The following is a 20,031-nucleotide window of genomic DNA, read 5'->3' as shown; positions in this document are numbered from 1 at the left end:
GAATAGACACTTTCGTAATGTCCAACAGATAACTAAAATTGAAATTTTATTTTTTTAATAATATTCAGACATTTCTCTGACAAGACTTTACTGAAAGATGAAGTGCAAATGGGAACCCTGTAGAATGTTAATAAAAATTGTACATGACATTTCTTAGGCGCCACTAAGTACACATTGAATACTCTGTAAGTATATAGGCATAGCAACATGCAAGTGTCATGTACCTGACATTACAATATGCATTTTGTTCACTTAAAATTGTGGTTTATTTTATTTTATTTTATTGAAGAAACTGTGCTTCCATAGTCAGTGCAACATGCTTAACTTCCCTGGGACTGGATTAAGGGCTGAAGTGCCAGATACATTGCCATGTATCACAGATGCTGTAGTCAACCACATTGTAGATCCTAGGCCATTGTAGTCACTTTGCAGATAGTTACTCATCTGAAGCTAGTAACAGTTCTTTCTTGGAGAATAGTTTACCAGGTCCCATTGTTCTAGTAGCCCTGGAATACATAGACAAAAAACATTTTGTGGGCTAGCAAATTTTGTGTGTGTGTCTCCACAAAATTGTATTAGAACGATAAAAGCTTCAGTCCTAAAATATTTAACTGGAAACTAATCTACTGAATTGGAAATTTGTGGGGTTCCTTCAACCAGCTGATTGGAAAGAAGTGTACAATCTTTTCATGGTTGCAATCATATTTATTCAAGCAACCCCTTTTTTGTTTAGAAAATTAGTAGTATAAAGATGGAAGAAGCAATTACAGGAGTCTTTTAAACATCCCAATTTTTGGTGAAATTATAAAGTGCATTTTGGATTTGAAAGGCTGGAAAGCAATATAGTGCATAGACATTTAAATAATAATGAATGGTCTTAATGGATGGTGCTTTCTTTTTGTTGTCCAGAGAAAATGTGTCACTGCTAATAAAAATGGGGATTCAATGAACTTATGAAGAATCTGTTCTGTCAGAAAGCAAACCTTTGGCATGTCTACATATGTGTCCAGTGCATTCATGGAAATTCATAATGTACAGAGAGTATTATTGTAAACTGTATTTACATATTATTGCCAAAACTACTCAGATAGAAAATATGTTGTCATATTATACAGCTGGAATATCAGTTTATAGGCAGCATGAAGATTGATATTTCATAATTATCAATGTGTTATTTTTAAAAACAATACTTTCAATTTAAACTACCAGTTTGAAAAATTGTACAGTAACATCAGTGCACAGTCCACTGATGATTAGCAGGGCAAATGTAAATGTTGTACTGAGATAAAAAGATTAGCTCTTGTACAAGGAAGACAAGTCTTATCTAAGCATGAGGAAATGCCTGTGGGTTTCCTTTTCTCGTCCAGCTTTTTTAGATGTAAAGTCTTTATCAGAAATGCATACATCTTTGCTTCATAGCACATTTTAAGGTCCATTAAAAGCCTCTTGACTTTTTTGTTTGAAGTGGGTGCAAAACTGTGATGTAAGGTTTTCCTCTTTCTGTACAGCCTCCTGTACATTTCGTGTTTGAAAATTATTTTCAGTGCAGAAGCATCCTACATTGGATTAGGAAATTAGTAGCCCTTATATGCTACATTTACTGTGACAACCTTATGTTTTGGGAAGTGGGATGATGCTTGAACACTCTGTCACTGTCCTGGATTAAATGACATAAACAGTTCTGATATAATGTGAATTGCTGTGTCAGTCTCTGTGGCTATGGTGAAATTTGTGTTTTTGTAGGGAAAATGAAGCATACAAAACAACTACAGGCTGTAGAATGTCAACACTACTGATAGATATGTGCTACAGTTATGCAAACTCTCAATCTGTGTTTGTGTGTGTATGGTTTTCTACTTTTGTTCCTCATATTTTTGGAAATTTGCAGAAAATTCAGACTGTTATAGACAGTCTCTACTTTTTCAAGCAATATGTTTCAAACAGTTCTACAGAGCTCTTGTTTCCTTCCTGTCCCTGGAAAAAATATGGTACCAAATGATGCACATTTTAGCAGTGAGGCTGGTGCATACATGCTGATTAATCGTAGGTGGTATTATCATTCTGAATATAGATAGGAATGTGCATCCCACTAAGAGTAATGGGTGTGCATTACTATATGTCTTGCACATTTAATGAACATTCAACATTAGTTTTCCTTTCTTACTCACCCAAGAGTTGGAATGTTAAAATGCCAATGGGGGTAAAATAAATTGTATAAAATTAGACTTAAGGAAGGGTTGGTTTCTGGAGAAAGGTTGGCTTAGTAGGACCTCCTGAATCTGTGGAAACACTTGTTTATAAACTTTCAAAGCTTTTAATTGGCCTGTCAAAATCTGCTTTCTGCAAACATAATCAGGAACCTGATACAGGCACACTTAAGCTCTTTGAAGTCGATGGGCATTTTGTTTGCTGTTCTACTGTCTTACATTCTGTAGATTGCTGAGCTTTGTAGCCTGCACATGACTCTTAGCTAGCTTAGTGAGAAAAGGCTTTTCTAGATGAAAGAGTTATTAATTCCTCAGTAAATAACTGGACAATATGGCAATTTCTTTTATTGTAGCAGTTTCTTGTAAGAAAAGATATCCCATTAACTGTAAAACATATCAAATCACTTAATTTAAGTTTACCCACTAAATTTAGAAGAACCTAAGCAGGAAGTTGCTTCCTTTTATAATTTTTGTGCTGACCAGCACCTGACTAACAAAAAATGCCAGTATGACTGGAAAAGGAAATAGCAGCATTTTCCATTCATTTTTAGTGCTATATATCTTCCACAGCTGTAATATGAACAGTCCTTTTATTGAAATGCAACATATACTTCATTCAGGTAAATGCTATATTAAAAATATCCAATGGATAGTAGACACTCTTTTTAAAAAGAACGTATGTGATATTAGCATTTGCATGGGGGTGGGGGAATCTGATGGCACAGTGCATCAACCCAGAGGCTACAGCAGTGGCAGCAGAGGGGATTTGCTTAGGACTTGGTGGAACTCTCATTTCTTCCTTTCATCTCCCCAGCAAGTTTTGGCACTAGGTACTACAGCATCCAGGCTAATATGTTTAATAGAAGGAAGATGTTTACTTTCTGTAGAAATATATCATTTTTACTGTACCTCCCACAGAGGGTCCCAGTCATTATATTGCTGATACTGAACACATTAACTGGAAAACCCAACCTGAACGTCTTTGAGCTAAACTGCCCACAGATCATACCTCCTAAAGACAATAAAGTATACTGTAAAACTGTAGTGCTTGCAATACTGAGAGCTCCACAAACTCAAGAGACACAACAGAGGAGGAAGTTAAAAACCAAATCCAAAACAAAGCCAGACGGTTAGCCAGAGAGCAAATACGGACAACAAAAACTGGCCCAGTAAAACCTGGATTTATTATGGGAACTTGTTAAAATTGTGCAACTTGAAGTTGATTGAATGTTTTGGACAGTTATTGTAATGCTTCAGACAGAGAAGGAAAGCTATAGCAGAAGAGGCTGGGAAGCTTCGCAGTGTTCAATTTAACAATATTTCTTGTGTCTGTGATTGTTATATGTTATCTCACTACTTTCAATGCATTGCTTTTGGAAGAGCATGATGGAAAAAAAATGACGAGATGGAAAGGATCAATGATATGAAATTTCATGTTTGGAAAAAAGTTAACTTTATCATTAAAGGCATCCTCTGTGGTTTGATGGAAGCATTTTCTACCCACAATCCAAGATTACCTGACATTATTGAGAAATAAACAGCAGAAATTCCAGGTGAGGTGCTTCAGCGAAATAGGGGTCAGGAGAATGCAGTTCTCTCTGTGGCTCGCTTTCCATTGTTCAAGCTAAAAATACCAGGGCAAATGGCAATACTTTTCAACATCTTAGCATGCAAGGCTCTCTCAAGGAAGATAAAAAGAGCAACCTTCTACTCTTGAGCTAGAAATAGATTACTGAGCAGTGTTCCCAGACAGAGTGCTCGCAGCAAAGCTATTAGCAGAATTGAGGTCTTTGCCCCACAGGTGTTTGGAAGGAGCCCCATGGGATCCAAAGAAGAGAGACAAAATGGAGTGGTCATTGGGTTTCAAGGAAAATATGGCTTACGACAAATAAAACATTAGTTAGACGTGGTAGGGGAAATACACATATTTAAGGATAACTGCTCTGTAAGTATTTGTTTTATAGTTCACTCTTGTAACTGCAAACTCTAGTCTCCTTCCTTATAAAATAATCAAAATGCATATTATAAATACAAGGGTTTCCAATATCCATACAGAAAGAGTACAAGATACTTACATGTAATTACACTGTAGTCACCTATATTTTTGCATAGTTTTAGTGTGTACTTTGTGCCACTTAAGCCAAAGCATTACTTGAGTTATTTCTGTTTTATAGCTTGTTCTGAATTTTTGAGCAGCTGATTTTTTTTCTTTTTGGTGTGTTCATTATATATTATCAGTTCAAGCAAATGAGAAGATAGGATCCTTGGAAGAATTTAGGACAGTTTGGAGAATATTGTTGCATGACAATGGCAGTTTTTAAAAACTGTAATTCATCAGAATTACCTTTCCTCAAAGTAGGTAAGAATTCTGTATTCCTTTTGGTAACACTTTATAATAAGTGGCACTAAATTACACTATAACTGCAATGTCACATGGAAGCACATGTAACCACACTGTCATGATCAAAATACCTAATGTACTTTTGTGTACATGGCAGTACTTTTACAATCAAAAATTATATAGGTTTTCCTCCTTTCTTCTCACTGAGAGACTTATGTGGATAGATAAATAGATATCCAACATCATGATTAAGAATACTCAAAATGTCCAATTGACTGGTTTATTTGGAATCATCATTTTTCCTCTTGTAATCTTTATAGCAGGAATCTCAGTGCAAGATGATATGTCTTCCAGAAATGTAAAAAAAAAAAAAAAAGATTAAGTATTCCAGGTTCATCTCTGTGTCTCAGATCATGTATCAGGTTCCTTCAACTGCTTCTTGGATATGCTAATGACAACTAAGAATGGATAGATGATGCACCCATATATTCTGAGATGTCATATTCTTTTCTTTTAAAAATAAAAGAATGATGATGAATGCAAAAGAAAATAACAAGAATTAAATAGTAAATTGGCTGCAACTTGAGACCTTGAAGCAAATATACTCAGTGAAAAGTCGCATTTTCTGTTTTCCTTCATTGCTTCCATGGCATCATCATTTACATATTTATTTATCATATAATGTCAATTAATTATTACCTTAGCACTGCATTTGCACTGTATGCATCTAAACCAGGGGTTCTCAAACCAGGATGAGATTCATATGAGAGAAAAACTCATCAGGTGTTACAACTGCAATTGAGGCAAAACTTTGAATGCGTGCACATTCTTTAAAGTCTGTAAATGTATGTCTCTCTGTCATGGCCTAACTGATCAACTCATGGAAAGGGTTGTCTTCCATTTATTTGAAAACAGTTTGTGGTATGTGGTGAGATAGAAATTTAAAAAGACAACACCTTTAAGCTTTCATAATAACCAGCCAGCCCAGCCATATTCACTGGATGAAAATCATGTGGGGAAAATCCACCACTTTCTCTATTTCACTCTGTTTTTCCTGATTTCCATTGGCCAGAAAGTAATTGAACTAAGGAAAGGTATAATTTGGATCTGCTCTGGTGCTAATATCCATAAAGCAGTATCCATAAAGATTTGAGGGTATGTATGCAAAAAGTCATTGCCAGCATTAATGCCTCCATACTGAAGAGCTTTTGGACAGAATAAGTGAGCTCCATTCATATTAAAATAATATTAAGAAAATGTAACATTATTTATAGCAGAAACATCCTGGTATAATATTGCTAATACTTATGCTAAAGTCAAAGACAGGGCTGAATCCATCAGAAAGCAATAATTAGAGAAAGAAAAGAAGACCAAGAAAAATTAATTAAAAGTCTGCTCTATTTATGAAATTCATAATTTTGTAGATCAACTATTCATATATATATATATATATATATATATATATATATATATATATATCCCTTTTTTCTATCAAAGAAAGTTTGAGAACCTCTGATTTCACTGGGTGAATGCAGGTGAAAGACAGTGATGTTAAGTCCAGAATACTCCTTTCATTTAACAATGCATGGAACATTTCCTCGCTGCCTTTTGGTCTGTTGAAAATTACATCTCAAGGTGCAAGGCAGGGTTTCCTTTCCCACAAAACCCAAAATTGACTGCAACTAAGCAGACCAAAAAAAAAAAAAAAGTTATCAGTCCAATCCCTATCTACTATTGTAAAGTTCCAATGCTTTCTTTATGCTACACTGACAAGACACTTTGAAATGGTTACATCTGAAGATGCCCAAATGTCTGAAAATCTCACTTCACAGTGAAGAACAAGTAGATAATGTAAGCAGCATTTCTATATAATTTAAGCAAACTGGAATTTTGAAATAATTTATAAATGTGTAAATACAGCAGTAATGGGCATGTAAGTTGAGTAAACATAATTCTAACGCAGCAAAGCATTTAAGCAAGAGTTAAATGCTTTGCTAGCTTGGACATTAATTCCACAAATCTGTTTTTGAAATAGTAGTTACAGCTAACTGCTATGATAAATACCTTTTCTTCCCAGTAGTGATAAGCTTAATTTCTTTTTGCCAGTCTATTTTTGAAACAAATATATTCCTTGAAAGACATGACTATGTTGTAAACCTATACTAGCTTCAATGTATCTAGTAGCTGCTACCTGATTCTCTCAAACTACCATACTAGATTAGCATATTATTGCATTTTTTCCACAGATGATTTGGAGTGAACTGTAAAAAACGAGCATGCAATCACATCAATGCAGACGTATTTTTAAAATGTCATACTGTATATGATTTATTATGTTAACACTCAACCACATCATATTATTTATGTTCTGTATACTTTGAAAAAGTGCTGCTTGATTGATGGTCTCTCTTTTTTTTTGTCATAGAAATTAACAAGATATTTTTTCCCAACAAAAACAATTTAAAAACTACTATTGTCCTTAAAAGGTGTATACCCTTTTGATAAATAATTTGACACAACACCTTTGATTTCCATTTACTGCGACACATGATGTCATATTCAAATATTATCCACCCTTCTCCCTCCCCACGCAAAAAATAATTCCCAGGAGATAAACCTTTACAATAGGCCATTATGCTTTTAGACTTCACTAGTAATAGCATCCATATAGAAATATTCCTTTTTTAAAAAAGGTGCAGCACTTAGAAGATGAATGACAGTCTCTACTGATTTTAATTTTCTGATATGGGACTGGTAAGTAAGAGCTCATTTGGTGATGTTTTTTCTTCTCTTTTTCTTGAAGGAGACTTTAGCCAATCAATTTACAATCAACTTTTGATTTTTTTTTTTTAAAAAAGCTGTCATTTTGCCCCACATTTTGAGAATTATCTCAAATTGAGGTCTTTACTGTGGAGCTAAAAGCATGGCAGATATTCTCTATCATTCACCGTGACATAAGTTTGTACCTCACAAAATGCATAGACAGGAATTTAATATAAAGAATTAGTCCATTTAGCCGTATACACAAAACATAGAGCTTTTTGTTGTAACACTTCATTGTTTGTGTTTTGGCAAATCCAACATTGATAAGCAGCTCTAGAACTGCCAAATTATATATTAAATTTTTTAGCAACTTAATCATTAATCATTAATGTGGTTGTAATTTAAAACCTGAGGCTGTGCACTGGTTGTTAGCTTAAAACTACCTTTCCATATAACATTGTGCTTCCATTGTATAACAAAGAAAAATTAACTGGAACTAGAAAAGTTTGCTGCTGAACAGTGCTAGGACATACAGACAAAAAGTACTAATACATGTTATCTACTCAGAATATTAATTTAAGTCATATCTAAAGGGATATAATGGACATTAGAAAATGCTTACTTGTGACTGACTTACCTACAGCCCCCAAAGTTAAATATGTATCAAATAATGTTTAATTGGATTTATTATATTCACTATATACAGATACTAAAATGTCTTGCAGTTGTGCCCCATGAACATGTCCAATTCGAGTAGGCAGATGAGCCTATGTGAAGCAAATAAATTAAAATCAAACAAAAAATACAGAAATAGATATGGAAGTCTTTACGCTCCTAAAAGTAGTAAAAAAACAAAAACAAACCCTGAACAAACTTTTTAAAAATGGAGCTACATAATTCTTGTCAAATTCTGTATAAACACTGCATGATGTGGTTACCACCCAGACACTGCTTTAGTACCAATGTGCCATTAAAATAAAAGTTTTGTTCATACCACTTTGTTGTCACTTGCAAACATGTAAGAAATTATACTAGAATGCTTTCAGGTGATGTTTCAAAACTAGGTTGCTTTTGAATTATAGACATATATAAAACATTCTTTGTAAACCTCTAATCTTACTTGTAATGTTTTATGTAAGTACATTTGAGTCCTCACCTAAGAACATTTGCTATGAAAATGGTTGGTGCAACACCAGTAAGGACCATATCGTAAAAGAAAACAGAAAAAAGTTGTATATCATTGTTTTAAAAAATGTAAAAAACTGAATATGAACTAATGATGATTACAATTGTTAAGGCTGTATATTCAAGCACTGTATGTTAATAGAGCAATGGATATGAATTATTAGGCAATAAGAAATGTCCTGCATTATGAATGGTACAATAATTAAAGAAAAATGCTGTCCATGGCTGATTGTTGGTATAAACTGGCTACTGAAAGCAAATGTGTACATTAATAAAGGTAGCAAAAAGATGGGAGAAATTAATTCTGAAAGACGAGAGCCAGTTTTCTCCAGCAGTCAGCCTGGCAAGTAATACTCAAGAACCTAAGTCTGGGTCTATATGAAGTATTCCTTCTTCTCTTCTGCATTGACTTGGCTGCCTTCTGCATTGATAATGGCTGTATCCGCATCCGGTGCATCTTCAGCTCCTTTAGCTTCATTTGTTAAATATGTTCCTGCAAAAAACAATATGATTAAAATGTTAGGTCTTTGATTCTCTAAGATAGAACTAATTGGTCTTGGTGACATGAAGTGTAAATGTCATGCCATGTTGTAAAATGAACATTTACAGTTTGCATATTCCAATTTAAGAAAGTACTAATTGTGATCTATAGGCCCCTGTATCATGAAAAGTACTCACCAGCAGCACAGAAAGGGCATGTTCCATTTTAAGTTGTCAGAGATTCATTAATAATTTTTTGGGGGGGAAATGGCTTCTAATTATTTTTCTTCCTTTGTGATACATAAGACAGACACTTTATTTATCTCTTTAATTCAACCAATCCAATTGCAGCAAATTCTCCAATTTCAAAATTGCACTTTAAAAGTCTTCATTGATTTCAATGGGGGACTGTGAATTGTGTGTCACTAGCCAGAGATTAAAGATAAATTTAACACAAGATGCATTGTGCTCTCTTATAGCTAAAACAGATTTACATAATGAAATCCTTGCTACTTCTATTAGGAGTGTTGTTGTAAACCTGAGACTCTAGCCCTTAATATTTGTGCCAACATATCTGAATATCCTGCTTCTGCAGTTCCTATTATGTTCTGTTACTCTACCACAACACCAGGGACATTGTCATAATATATTTGCTTGTACCACAAACCTTGGATCTATGCTGAAACATATTCATTAGTGATGTCTGAATAAGTGGGGGGAAATTTCCTTATATGTGTTGATGTTCTCTCAAAGACAATTTGAACATAGGTGTCACATTTTGCATTACAAGTGCTCAAATTACTTGGACCTTTTCTGTGAAAACTTTTTAAATTAAAATAACCATTATTAGTTGGAATGAATTACTTGAACACATGGCCATTGCAAACCTGGTCCAAGAGCTTTGTTTGGCATGACGTTTCAAACAGCAGATGAATCAGGGAACACACTTTTGTAAGTGCCTAATCTGAAGTATGGGAACAAATCCCCCAGTGATGTAGATGCTGTACAGGTTTCTACCATCCCTTTTGAGTTTTAGAAACAAGCTAAAATAAGCATCTTCCTTGCCAAAATTAACACATTGCCACAAATTTTGTTTAATAGTTAAGCTTGTATAAAGTGTGTGTGTGTAGATGTGTGTAAAAACAAAAGGGCACTTAAATATTTGAAACCATGTGTGTTTGTATGTGCAATTAACAGCAATTTAGAAATAAAAAAGCTGGCATCCTGTTAGGCAGTTATGATATCATGAGCTAAATTTATGACCTTGACAAGGTTTTGTATTCACAATCATGATTGTGGCTCCATTGCCATGAATATGACTGCCCCTAAAACTCACCCTAAAGGCCTGCCAATTGTACCAGGTTTACAAGTTGAGTTGGGTTGGTGGGTTGACACTGAAGGATGATGCATCCAGTCCAAACCCACCAGCTATCTGCAATGTGATGAAGAGTTGTAACAAGACCATGACTGGATGCATCATAGTTTAATGTGCTGCTTGGTATATTTAACTGTCTTTTAAAATGGATTTTAGGGAGTGAGGTCTGGACACAGAGTGTAGCTATCACATTAAAACTATGAGTTCCAGGTGTTTCTCAACCAACATAAAGCCTGAGTTAATTAACATTATGCCCTTAATCAACCAATAATTGTATTGATAAATATTCTGAAGGAACTGAATATAGCTGGTTAACATAATTTCCCACCAAATCAAGTCATTAATTAATAAGCCCCTATCACTGGCATTCACTGGATCCTTCCCAACCATGGGGCTTCAGTTCCGGGGTGGACTCCCATGGATGGAAAAAAGGTGAATGGTCATGCCCCATATTCAATGGATGGTGACAAGAACTTATCTGCATCAGCATATCTGTGTGCACATACCACTACTTGGGGGAGGGGGGCAGCACTTAATAAAATCTAGCACCATGATCCATGAGCTGTTGAATTTTTCTAGGAAGGATTAAAAACTGCTAGGGCTTCAAAATATCCATAGACAAGTCCATGCTTCAGTGACTTAGTTCCTGCATCACAATTACATGATGTGCAACTGTATAATGACAGAGCTATGTTGCTGGCATGATACTCCACCATGTGTCCATCTAGGAATTGGTAGATGTTATTTTATCTCAGGTAATCTGACTGTAAATTTGAGTAAAAATAGGATTTCATTTTTTTTAAATGATGCTCCACTTTCTCATGTGAATTTCCAGGGGCTAAGAAAATGGAGTAAAACTAATCATTAGGAAATATTGCTACAAAAGAAGACTGCACTTTGATCCAATCTAGCCTACCTTTATGTCTTGCCAAATATCGGCCAAGCAGAATAATAGAACATAGTGTGACAAAGACAACTACAGCCACTATCCCTCCTATAAGAGCATGATCCGGTCCAGCCTGTCCAGCCAAAGCATTAGGGTCTAAGGAGAAAAAATGACAATACAAGAAATTATTCAGCTATGCTGTACAATGACAGAAGGATCAAGATGATGGAAGTTAAAACAATTTCTTGGTAAAAAAGAAAAAGAGAAAACGAGAGAGGGGGGGGGGATCTTTTAAATATGCAGAGAAGTTATTCCCCCACCCCATTCCCTACTATCTTATCAACAATATAGCAGCACTTGTATTCCCAGATTGTTTAAGCCCTGAAGATGTTACAGTATGAAAAAGGAGAGGAATCTCTAGTAGAAGTTATTAAATGGGAAAGGTTTCTGGTTTTGTCCTCGTCACTTTACAACTGAAAGTCTGGCCATAGCTATTTATAGAAGCAAAAACAAGGAATTGAGAATTGGGGATCAGATAGAATCAGCAGAATAGTGTCTGCATAATACATTATTTATAGGACAGAATCTCAGTAGGATCCCTTATATATATTCTCCTTTTGTCATCCCTATCCTTTCACACTAGAAATAATAAAAAAGGAGAAAGAGACAAAGTGTAGCTGAGCAAGTTCTCTTCAGATGGCTGAGTCTGCATGAATTTGGTCAGATAAATGCAAACACATCTTTAAAGAACATCATTCATTCTCAAGTGCTATTTTGTGAATTCAAAGCAGTTATCTGATTAATGCTGAAGTGAGTAAATTCAAATAGTTCACAATAATGTATTAGCACTTTTGTTTTGTGTTATTTGCTCTGAACATTAGGATTGAAAATTATCACATTAGTCATTTATCTTTTAGAGGCATTTACTCTGTGGAAAAATTCAGCCACCCAAAACAACACCACTTGGGGGAGGGGGGTCAGTATTTACTTAAGAGTTAATTTAGAGTTTCTGATCAATGAAATGGCAACATTCACATTTCACTATATCAAAACAAATGAAAGAGGGATATGAACATAATGTTAGAAATTATGTATCTTAAACATTTAAAAAAAGATGAAACTATGATTAAACAGCCCTTCTGCAAAGTTGAAACATGTTCTTATTAACACCTTCACAATCTGTTAATGCAGTAGTCAATGGACGTTTCCCAGGGGTTATTTTCTCCAGTTTGTCTGAAAGTTTCTATCTTTATTTTATACCAAAGACATAGTGGTAATACCTATTAAGAGGCAAGTATTCTGTGATAAGGAGATTGAGGTGTAAGTGCCATATATATATATATATATATATATTCAAAAACGTGAGACAAAGTGATCCAGAATACAGAAAAAGATCCCCCTCTCTCAGCAGTGGTGCCCTTCTAGAGCTGTGGACCATGCCTGAGCATCTACAAGGTAGGTAGCAAAAGATGGAACTCATTTTTGATGCCAGTGGCTTCATTGTCAAGTAAGACAACCACTTAATGATTTGACTGTCTCTATAACATACATCCTTTTCATTATTCAGATTGGTGACCTCAGAAATCTTGTAGCAATCTGTTTTACAGAAAGACCTATGAAACATGGTGGTATGATAACTGATATTCTTTCCATGTTTACTTGAAAGTAGGCCCACTGTGTCAAATTGTACACATATACTGGTTGAATTTAAAAACATAGCTGAGTTAGTCTAGAAAATCAGCATGCAAAGGGATCTTGTAGCCCCTTTGAAACTAACTGAAAAGTAGAAGTTAGTAGTATGAACTTTTGTAGACTTGAGCCTACTTCCTCAGATGCATCTAAAAGGTGCTGCAAGATCCCTTTGCATGCTAAGATACAGGTAGAGTCTTCCCTATCCAAGATGCTTGGGACCAGAAGTGTTTTGGGTTTTGGAATATTTGCATATACATGATGAGATCTCTTGTCTAAACATGAACATCATTTATGTTTTGTATACAGCTTATATACATAGCCTGAAGATTATTTTATACATAATATTTTTAATATTTTTGTGCAGTAAACTGAGTTTTTGTATACTGAACCATCAGAAAGCAAAGATGTTACTGGTTGCATCCGCACTGGATTTGGTATCACTTTAACTGCCATGACTCAATGCTATGGAATTCTGGGGACTGTAGTTTTATTGAGATATTAACCCTTCTCTGTCAGAGAGCTGTGGTGCCACAACAAACTATAATCCCAGAATTGCTTAGGATGTGCATTACGCCATAACAGTTAAAGTGGTGTCAAACTGGATTATTTCTGCACTGATAGCCATCATCTCAGCCACCCATTATGAACAATTTTGGATTTTGGAAGATTTCAGATTTTAAAATTCCAGATAAAGGAGACGCAACCTGTATATGATTGCACCCTTTCCATATCCACTACAAAAATACACCTTAAATGTTTTCATATTGCAAGACTGATTTTAAACAGTTGCTAAGTACCCGGTCACTTTAATGGAGCTCATGAGAAGGGGCTGTAATAATTACAGCTTTCCAGTGTAGTTTTCATTCTAATCCTTACTGTACATAGGATTGCAGGTTGAACAAACTAACTTTTAATCTAACACATACAGCTAGATCATGATCTTATAAATCACGTTTCTCACACTAACGTGTTGTTCAAGGCACAGACATATTCAGGACCTTTTAACTTTTCCACATTTTGTTGTGTTACAACCTGAAATTGAAATGGAATTGAATGGGATATTTTTCCTTTGATGGACACAAAATAATTAACCAAGTGAGTGTGCATGATATAGTTTTTTGTGGGTTTTTCAGGCTATGTGGCCATGTTCTAGATGACTTTCTTCCTGATGTTTCACCAGAATCTGTGGCTGGCATCTTCAGAGAATGCCAGCCACAGATGCTGGTGAAATGTCAGGAAGAAACTCTTCTAGAACATGGCCACATAGCCTGAAAAACCTACAAAAACTACAGATGCCGGCCATGAAAGCCTTCGACTTCACACTGTGCATATTTTTATTGTAGTAAAAAGTTACATAAAAACATAAACAAAACTTATGCTTGTTGGCTGCAAAGTATTTACCCAATTTGCTGTGACAAACTAAATAAACTCTGGTGCAACCTACTGCTCCAGAAGGCACAGAACTATTTGAATACAGTCCACCAGTGCACCATTTCAGTGCCACATGATCTCAGATTAAACATACTTGTTTCTGGAATGCCCCAGAGTTTGTGAAAAGCATATCTAAATAAATATCAACTTGAAGACTAAGGAGCAATCCAAAGAAGTTTGCAATAACATTGTAGCACCCAGAAGCACATAGGATGGGTTGTGTTTTTTAAAAAGCCAAATTAAGAGTGTCTTCTGTAGAACTGTTAAATCTACTATTACAAAATTAATAACATCTAGGCTCAATCACAGTTTTGACTAGAGAAGGCTACACATCAAAACTCAGTGACCAAGAAGGAATGCACTAATCCAAGGAGGAACTAAGAAGCTAATGCTAACTCTAAAGGAAGTGAAGATCCACAGCTGAAATGAAAGAACCATGCTCCAGAAAGCTAGCCCTTATGGGAGAATGCCAACAAAAATGTCATTGTTAAAACCTTTATCAAATCCCATTTGGAGATTGTGAAGAGGCATTATTGCACCTCAACGATGTAGCACAACATAAAACTCAACGTGTGTGTGCGTGTGCACGTGCATGCATGTGGGGTTGAATACTCCTGCAAGGCAGTGTTATTAATTTCTTTAAACATGTAGATGGTTTTAAACTGATTAAAGCTTTTTAACTTGCTTTAACTTGCTATATTGCATAAATATGTTTCTGTTTAAGTCATTTTTGTTTTAAATTTTAAACTATCCAAAATGATGTTACTTGTATATGGTCTTGAAAATCCTGTAATACAGGGTGAGATAGCAATACTTTAATAAACAAACAAATTTGAATTATGACATCTCTATTAATGCAGGGTGTCCTGTTGTGTGACCTCATAGGGACATTCAGATGAACTCCATTTTGGTACCCTTTCAGACTTTCTACTGACAACCATCAGGAGACTGGATATGGAGGAGCTGGCTGACTCTCTCTCCTTGCATAGAGGTAAATGTCCTGAATATGATTGTAATAAATATATAGGGCTTCACAAATGGAAGATTCTAATTGTACAGCTATTTAGAATATTTTCAGTAAGACAGATAAGCTCTCAGAATTGTGCAGAGATGTTCTGCTATACTATGTTTTATCATTTCAGGGTGAAAGCCCATCTTTATTAAAATATGCCAAATCAAGAAACTCTCCCTAATCTTAACACATTCAATATAAGACCTATATAGTATGTGCAAAGCAGTATGCTATTTTGCAGTTTCCCAACAGAAGTGTAATCCCTTGAGTGAATTACTGTGTGCATTTACTTTCAGCTATCTATTATCTCAGGCAATTACCATTTCCAGCTAAATGCTCCAGAAACTGCTGCTGCAAATCAAGGGTAGGTTCTCATTTCAATGAACAGGCTTTCTTAAACCCACCTCACTATCTAGGTAAAATGTGTATCCACTTGGGTCCTGTAATAAGGAAAGAGGTATGATGACCTAAAAATGATGGCCAAAGCTGGTTATTTTTCAGGCAGAGCTGAAAAGGAGTAAAAAAAAAAATTGTCTCTTGTGTGGGGGAGGGCAGGAAAAAAGAAATGCATCCCTGTTGCCATGGCAATGAGAATATATTCCCACCCCCTCAGACTGATGACAATCAGCATCTGCATTGGAAAGGACAATTCTTATCAAACAATTTGCTTTATGCGTTCATGTGCATATGCAGATAGTTTTTTAAAATGACATCCTCTCCAACACAGCACTCATTTATCTCATACTAAATTATGGGTTAGAATTGGTAGGGGGGGAAATCATCAAAAGAAAACGTGTGTGTGTAGTGACAGGGTTCATATCTTTGTACATTTTTTGATCTGGGTGCACTATTCACACTAACAACTTGTCACTTAAAAAAGAAAGTAATAAAAGCCTGGAAAAGCTGCAAAAAATGGGTGAGATGAGTATGCTTTCAGTGCTAGGTTGAAAGCCTGTGCTAGATTGAAAATATCTGAAAGGCCATCACAATGCAGGCAAACCACCAAAAGCATCTGTGTGCATGCACACCGACACCCACACATTATAAAAGCTGGCCATGTGATTTCATCTCAGTTTCCTTGAAATTTAAATGGCTGATATGCTAGTGAGTTTAGCTTTCAATTTCAGTAAGTTAAAAATCCAATTCTTCCCCCATAAATGTTTCTAAAGGTTGTCCTAGGACAGTGATGGTGAACCTTTTAGAGACCCAGGGCCCAAACTGCAACCCAAAATCCACTTATTTATTGCAAAGTGCTATGTCCCTCTGGCTTTCTAGTAACAAACTCTGGCAAACTCTGTGCTAGGGCAACAGCATGTGTGCCCACAGAGAGGGCTCTGTGTGCCACCTCTGGCACGCATGCCATAGGTTGGCCATCACTGTCCTAGGAAGACAGAAAAAGATTGTGTCAGGAACAGTTCCAAAAGTATGTCTGAAGCCAAAGAAACTCAGCAATGAGGCAGGGCAGAAGAAACAAATCTAGGGGCTATTTTCTCTCTCTGTTGCAATATAAGAATAAGAACACAAACAAAAACAAAAAGCTTTAAATCATTTTCAAGCACACTTCAAACACACTTGCTTTCTGTCTTCTATCCATTTGATGATATTCTCTTATTAAAATGGTTGCTGATATGTGCTTCTGATTCAGGCACAGAAAGAGGAGAAAACAGTGCTCTGTATTTGTTTGTGTTGCTTATGGGCTGCTATGAATCAGAAGGTTCTTTAGGTGATTCATGAAATAAGTAAAAATTTAAAGACTTTAAAATATATACATGCAATAATTGCAAAGGGAGAGAAGTTTTCAGCTGCATAGTGTGGCTCCTTCATGTAACTAAACTATGGTCTACTGTTGTGAATGAGCCATGTCAGTAGAGAACATGCATTTCCAACTGCTATTTAGTATTAGATCTGATCTAAGCTTAAGAAGTATATTTTATCCATCTTTACCAGCAATTTATTTAATGGCATCACACTAAATAATATGCTTAGGTCATTCCCTGTGAAGCAGAAGCTCAGATTTGTTTCCAACAAGTAGAACCCAACACAATAGTTATTTGGTTTGTTTTTTTAAAATTCAGATTTGTTTTTCAATCAAAGGCAGCAAAACACTTAGAGATGTGATGAAATTTTCAAAATCTAAATTGATACATATCAACTATAATTAATCACACATACAATGAATAAAACAAATACATATTAAAACAGGGACTAGGTTAACTGAACTATTGACCAATTATTAAAGCAATTACAGCAACTTTTAAAAAGAAGTAAAATTATTATATGTCCATTTTATAGCAAACAGTGCAAAAATAGGTTTGCCTGTTGGTAGGACAAGATGTAGGAAGCCAGTCTAGCTTCCTTTGAAAGGGAATTTTTCAGCTTGGGAGCAATCACCAAAAAGGCCATGAGACAAGTAGGACCAAGAGAAGATCATTTCCTGAAGATCCCAAAGCTCAGACACACTTATATGGGCAAAAAACTTATATTATTTGTTTTTCCATGAGATAATGAAATAAGCAAATATCAACATCCCTGTTCAACACAGATTTGAGATCTTTTCCCCTGAACTGTTTTTCAGCTGACCAGGATGAAGAAGTCTTGATCTGCAAAGATTCTCACCTACATAGACTCATCAGGATTTCCAACTGTCTCAAAACCTATTTTCAAACATTTAAAAATATTTTTCTATCCATAATCAATAACATCCCCCTCTCTACTAAGCTTGTAACTCTTGTCAAGGGGTGGGGATTAGCCTGGCATGACCTTTTCTTGAGAAACCCATTCTAGCTTTTATTTTAGTATTACCTTTACAAGTACTCACAGACTGTATAATCTGTTCTATTGACTTTTCCAAATATTGATGTCAAGCAGAGTGGTTGGTAGGTGCCCCTTTTTTGCCCTTTTTGGAGACGGGAACATTTCCTCTCTTCCAGTCTACTTGGACAGCTCCTCCAAGAATTCTCAACAATTATCAACAGAGACCCTAAGAGTATAACTGTGAGCTACTTTAGTAGTTTTGGATGCAGTTCATGTGGCCCTGGAGACTTGCATTCATTCAGACTAGTTACGTGTGCCTGTACTGCTTCTATACCTGTTCTGGGCTGCAGTCACCTTATTGCTTTCTTTGTTCTATTTTCACCAGTTAGAGCATCTTCTCTACACCTGTCCCCTGTTAGAATTTCAACATCTTCTTCATGAAATGGCCCTACAATTTTTTTATGTTACCCTGAACATAGCTTTACATTTTTTTACAATTATTTTTAGCCTCTCTAGCAAACACAAGCTTGTTCTGAGCTTTAACTTTTCAGACTTTCCCCATATAAGGGAACTGGCTATTTGTATGTATTTCCCATTCTTCAGTTTCTTGTACATGCCTCTTTTAAATCTTAGATCACCTGAAAGTTCTTTATATATTCATTCTGGTTATTTTAGACATCTCCCATTTTTTTCTCATTTGACTTGTCTGCAATTTTACCTTCAACATTTGTCCTTTAAGAAACTCCCATTCATCTTATTATAAGCATTTCTGATCATGGCTTCTCACCCAGTACTTCTGAATGCTTAGTGAAATCAGATTGAAGCTCCTGAGTTCATGTCCAACTCTATTTGTCTTCCACATTCTACTAACAAATCCCAAGAGGTCATGGTCACTCCTACACAAGATTTTCACTACCTCTACTTCATTAAACAGGTCATCCCTGTTAGGATAAAATCCAGTATAGCTGATCCCCTTGTTGCTTCTTTCACCTTGTGTACAATGAAATTGTCGGCAAGGCTGGTGAGGAAATTTTTGGACTTTACATAGGAGCTTATCAGATGAACTTTAAAACTGTCTCAAGCTTCCTGGGCTGCAGCCGGCATGCGGGATGGAGGCAGGGATTATGGCATGCTAAATCACCGTCTAATTGCCACCTGCCATCAGCCCAGGTCCCAGACATGCTCCACCAGCACTTTTTAGAAGCTGGAAAGCTTCTGACTTTGAAAAGGTGCTGGTGGAGTGTGGCTGGGACCTGAGCTGATTAGGCAGTGATTTAGCATGCAATAATCCCAACCTCCATCCAGCATCCTGGCTCCAGCCCAGGAGGCTTGAGATGGTATTGAAGTTCATTTGATAAGTTCCTATACATGGCAGTATGGCTTCTGACATATATCAGGTTGGCTGAAATATCATTACTCTCTCTCTTACTCAGGAACTTCAGGAATTGAGATACTGTCACATGTTCCAGCACCTTGTCCAAAGATGATACCTGGACCATTCAAACCATTGCCTTGGTGTTTTTTGATTGGTAGAAAGATATTGAGTCCCTTGCCAGGGGAAAGATGGAATATTGCATAAATAAATGAATTGAAATAAAATAAAATAAAATATACTGTATTTCTGCAACAAAATTATCTTTTTAGCACTCCATTTCCCCCCTGTAGATTATGATAGTCATTTATAGAGTAAAGTTCACAAATGAGATTTTATATTCTTCATAAAACATTTTGCACACAAGTCCTGCAGACAGCTTTCTCATTCATAGCCAGGTAAGTAGATGATTGATTCTAATGATGTTTTAGACAGAAGAGATTCTGTCTAAGCCTTGAAGAAATACCTTTTGTTTCTCCCACTCTCTCCCAAAGTGTCAGAAGCCTGAAGTTGTGACAAGACTACATGTTACA

General features: G+C 35.8%; 1 protein-coding gene across 2 annotated transcripts in view; it reads right to left on the bottom strand.

Moving 5' to 3' along the window:
• Window positions 1-8,366: 8,366 nt before the first annotated feature.
• Window positions 8,367-20,031, bottom strand: part of CADM2 (cell adhesion molecule 2) — a 562,189-nt gene continuing 550,524 nt past the window's right edge. For both annotated transcript variants that reach the window (XM_089512206.1, XM_089512207.1), the window contains 2 exons: window positions 11,268-11,393; window positions 8,367-8,989 (listed from right to left, as the gene is read on the bottom strand). In XM_089512206.1, the coding sequence (XP_089368332.1) occupies window positions 8,871-8,989; window positions 11,268-11,393 (245 nt within the window). In that variant the 3' untranslated portion in view covers window positions 8,367-8,870. The remainder of the gene's footprint in view (window positions 8,990-11,267; window positions 11,394-20,031) is intronic.

Source organism: Sceloporus occidentalis, unplaced genomic scaffold (assembly GCF_023333645.1).
Source record: "Sceloporus occidentalis isolate IW3139 unplaced genomic scaffold, rSceOcc1.0.p SCAF_2, whole genome shotgun sequence".
Taxonomy (NCBI): domain Eukaryota; kingdom Metazoa; phylum Chordata; class Lepidosauria; order Squamata; family Phrynosomatidae; genus Sceloporus; species Sceloporus occidentalis.
The sequence above is the reverse complement of the archived record's forward strand: the minus strand, read 5'-3'. Positions and strand labels throughout refer to the sequence as shown.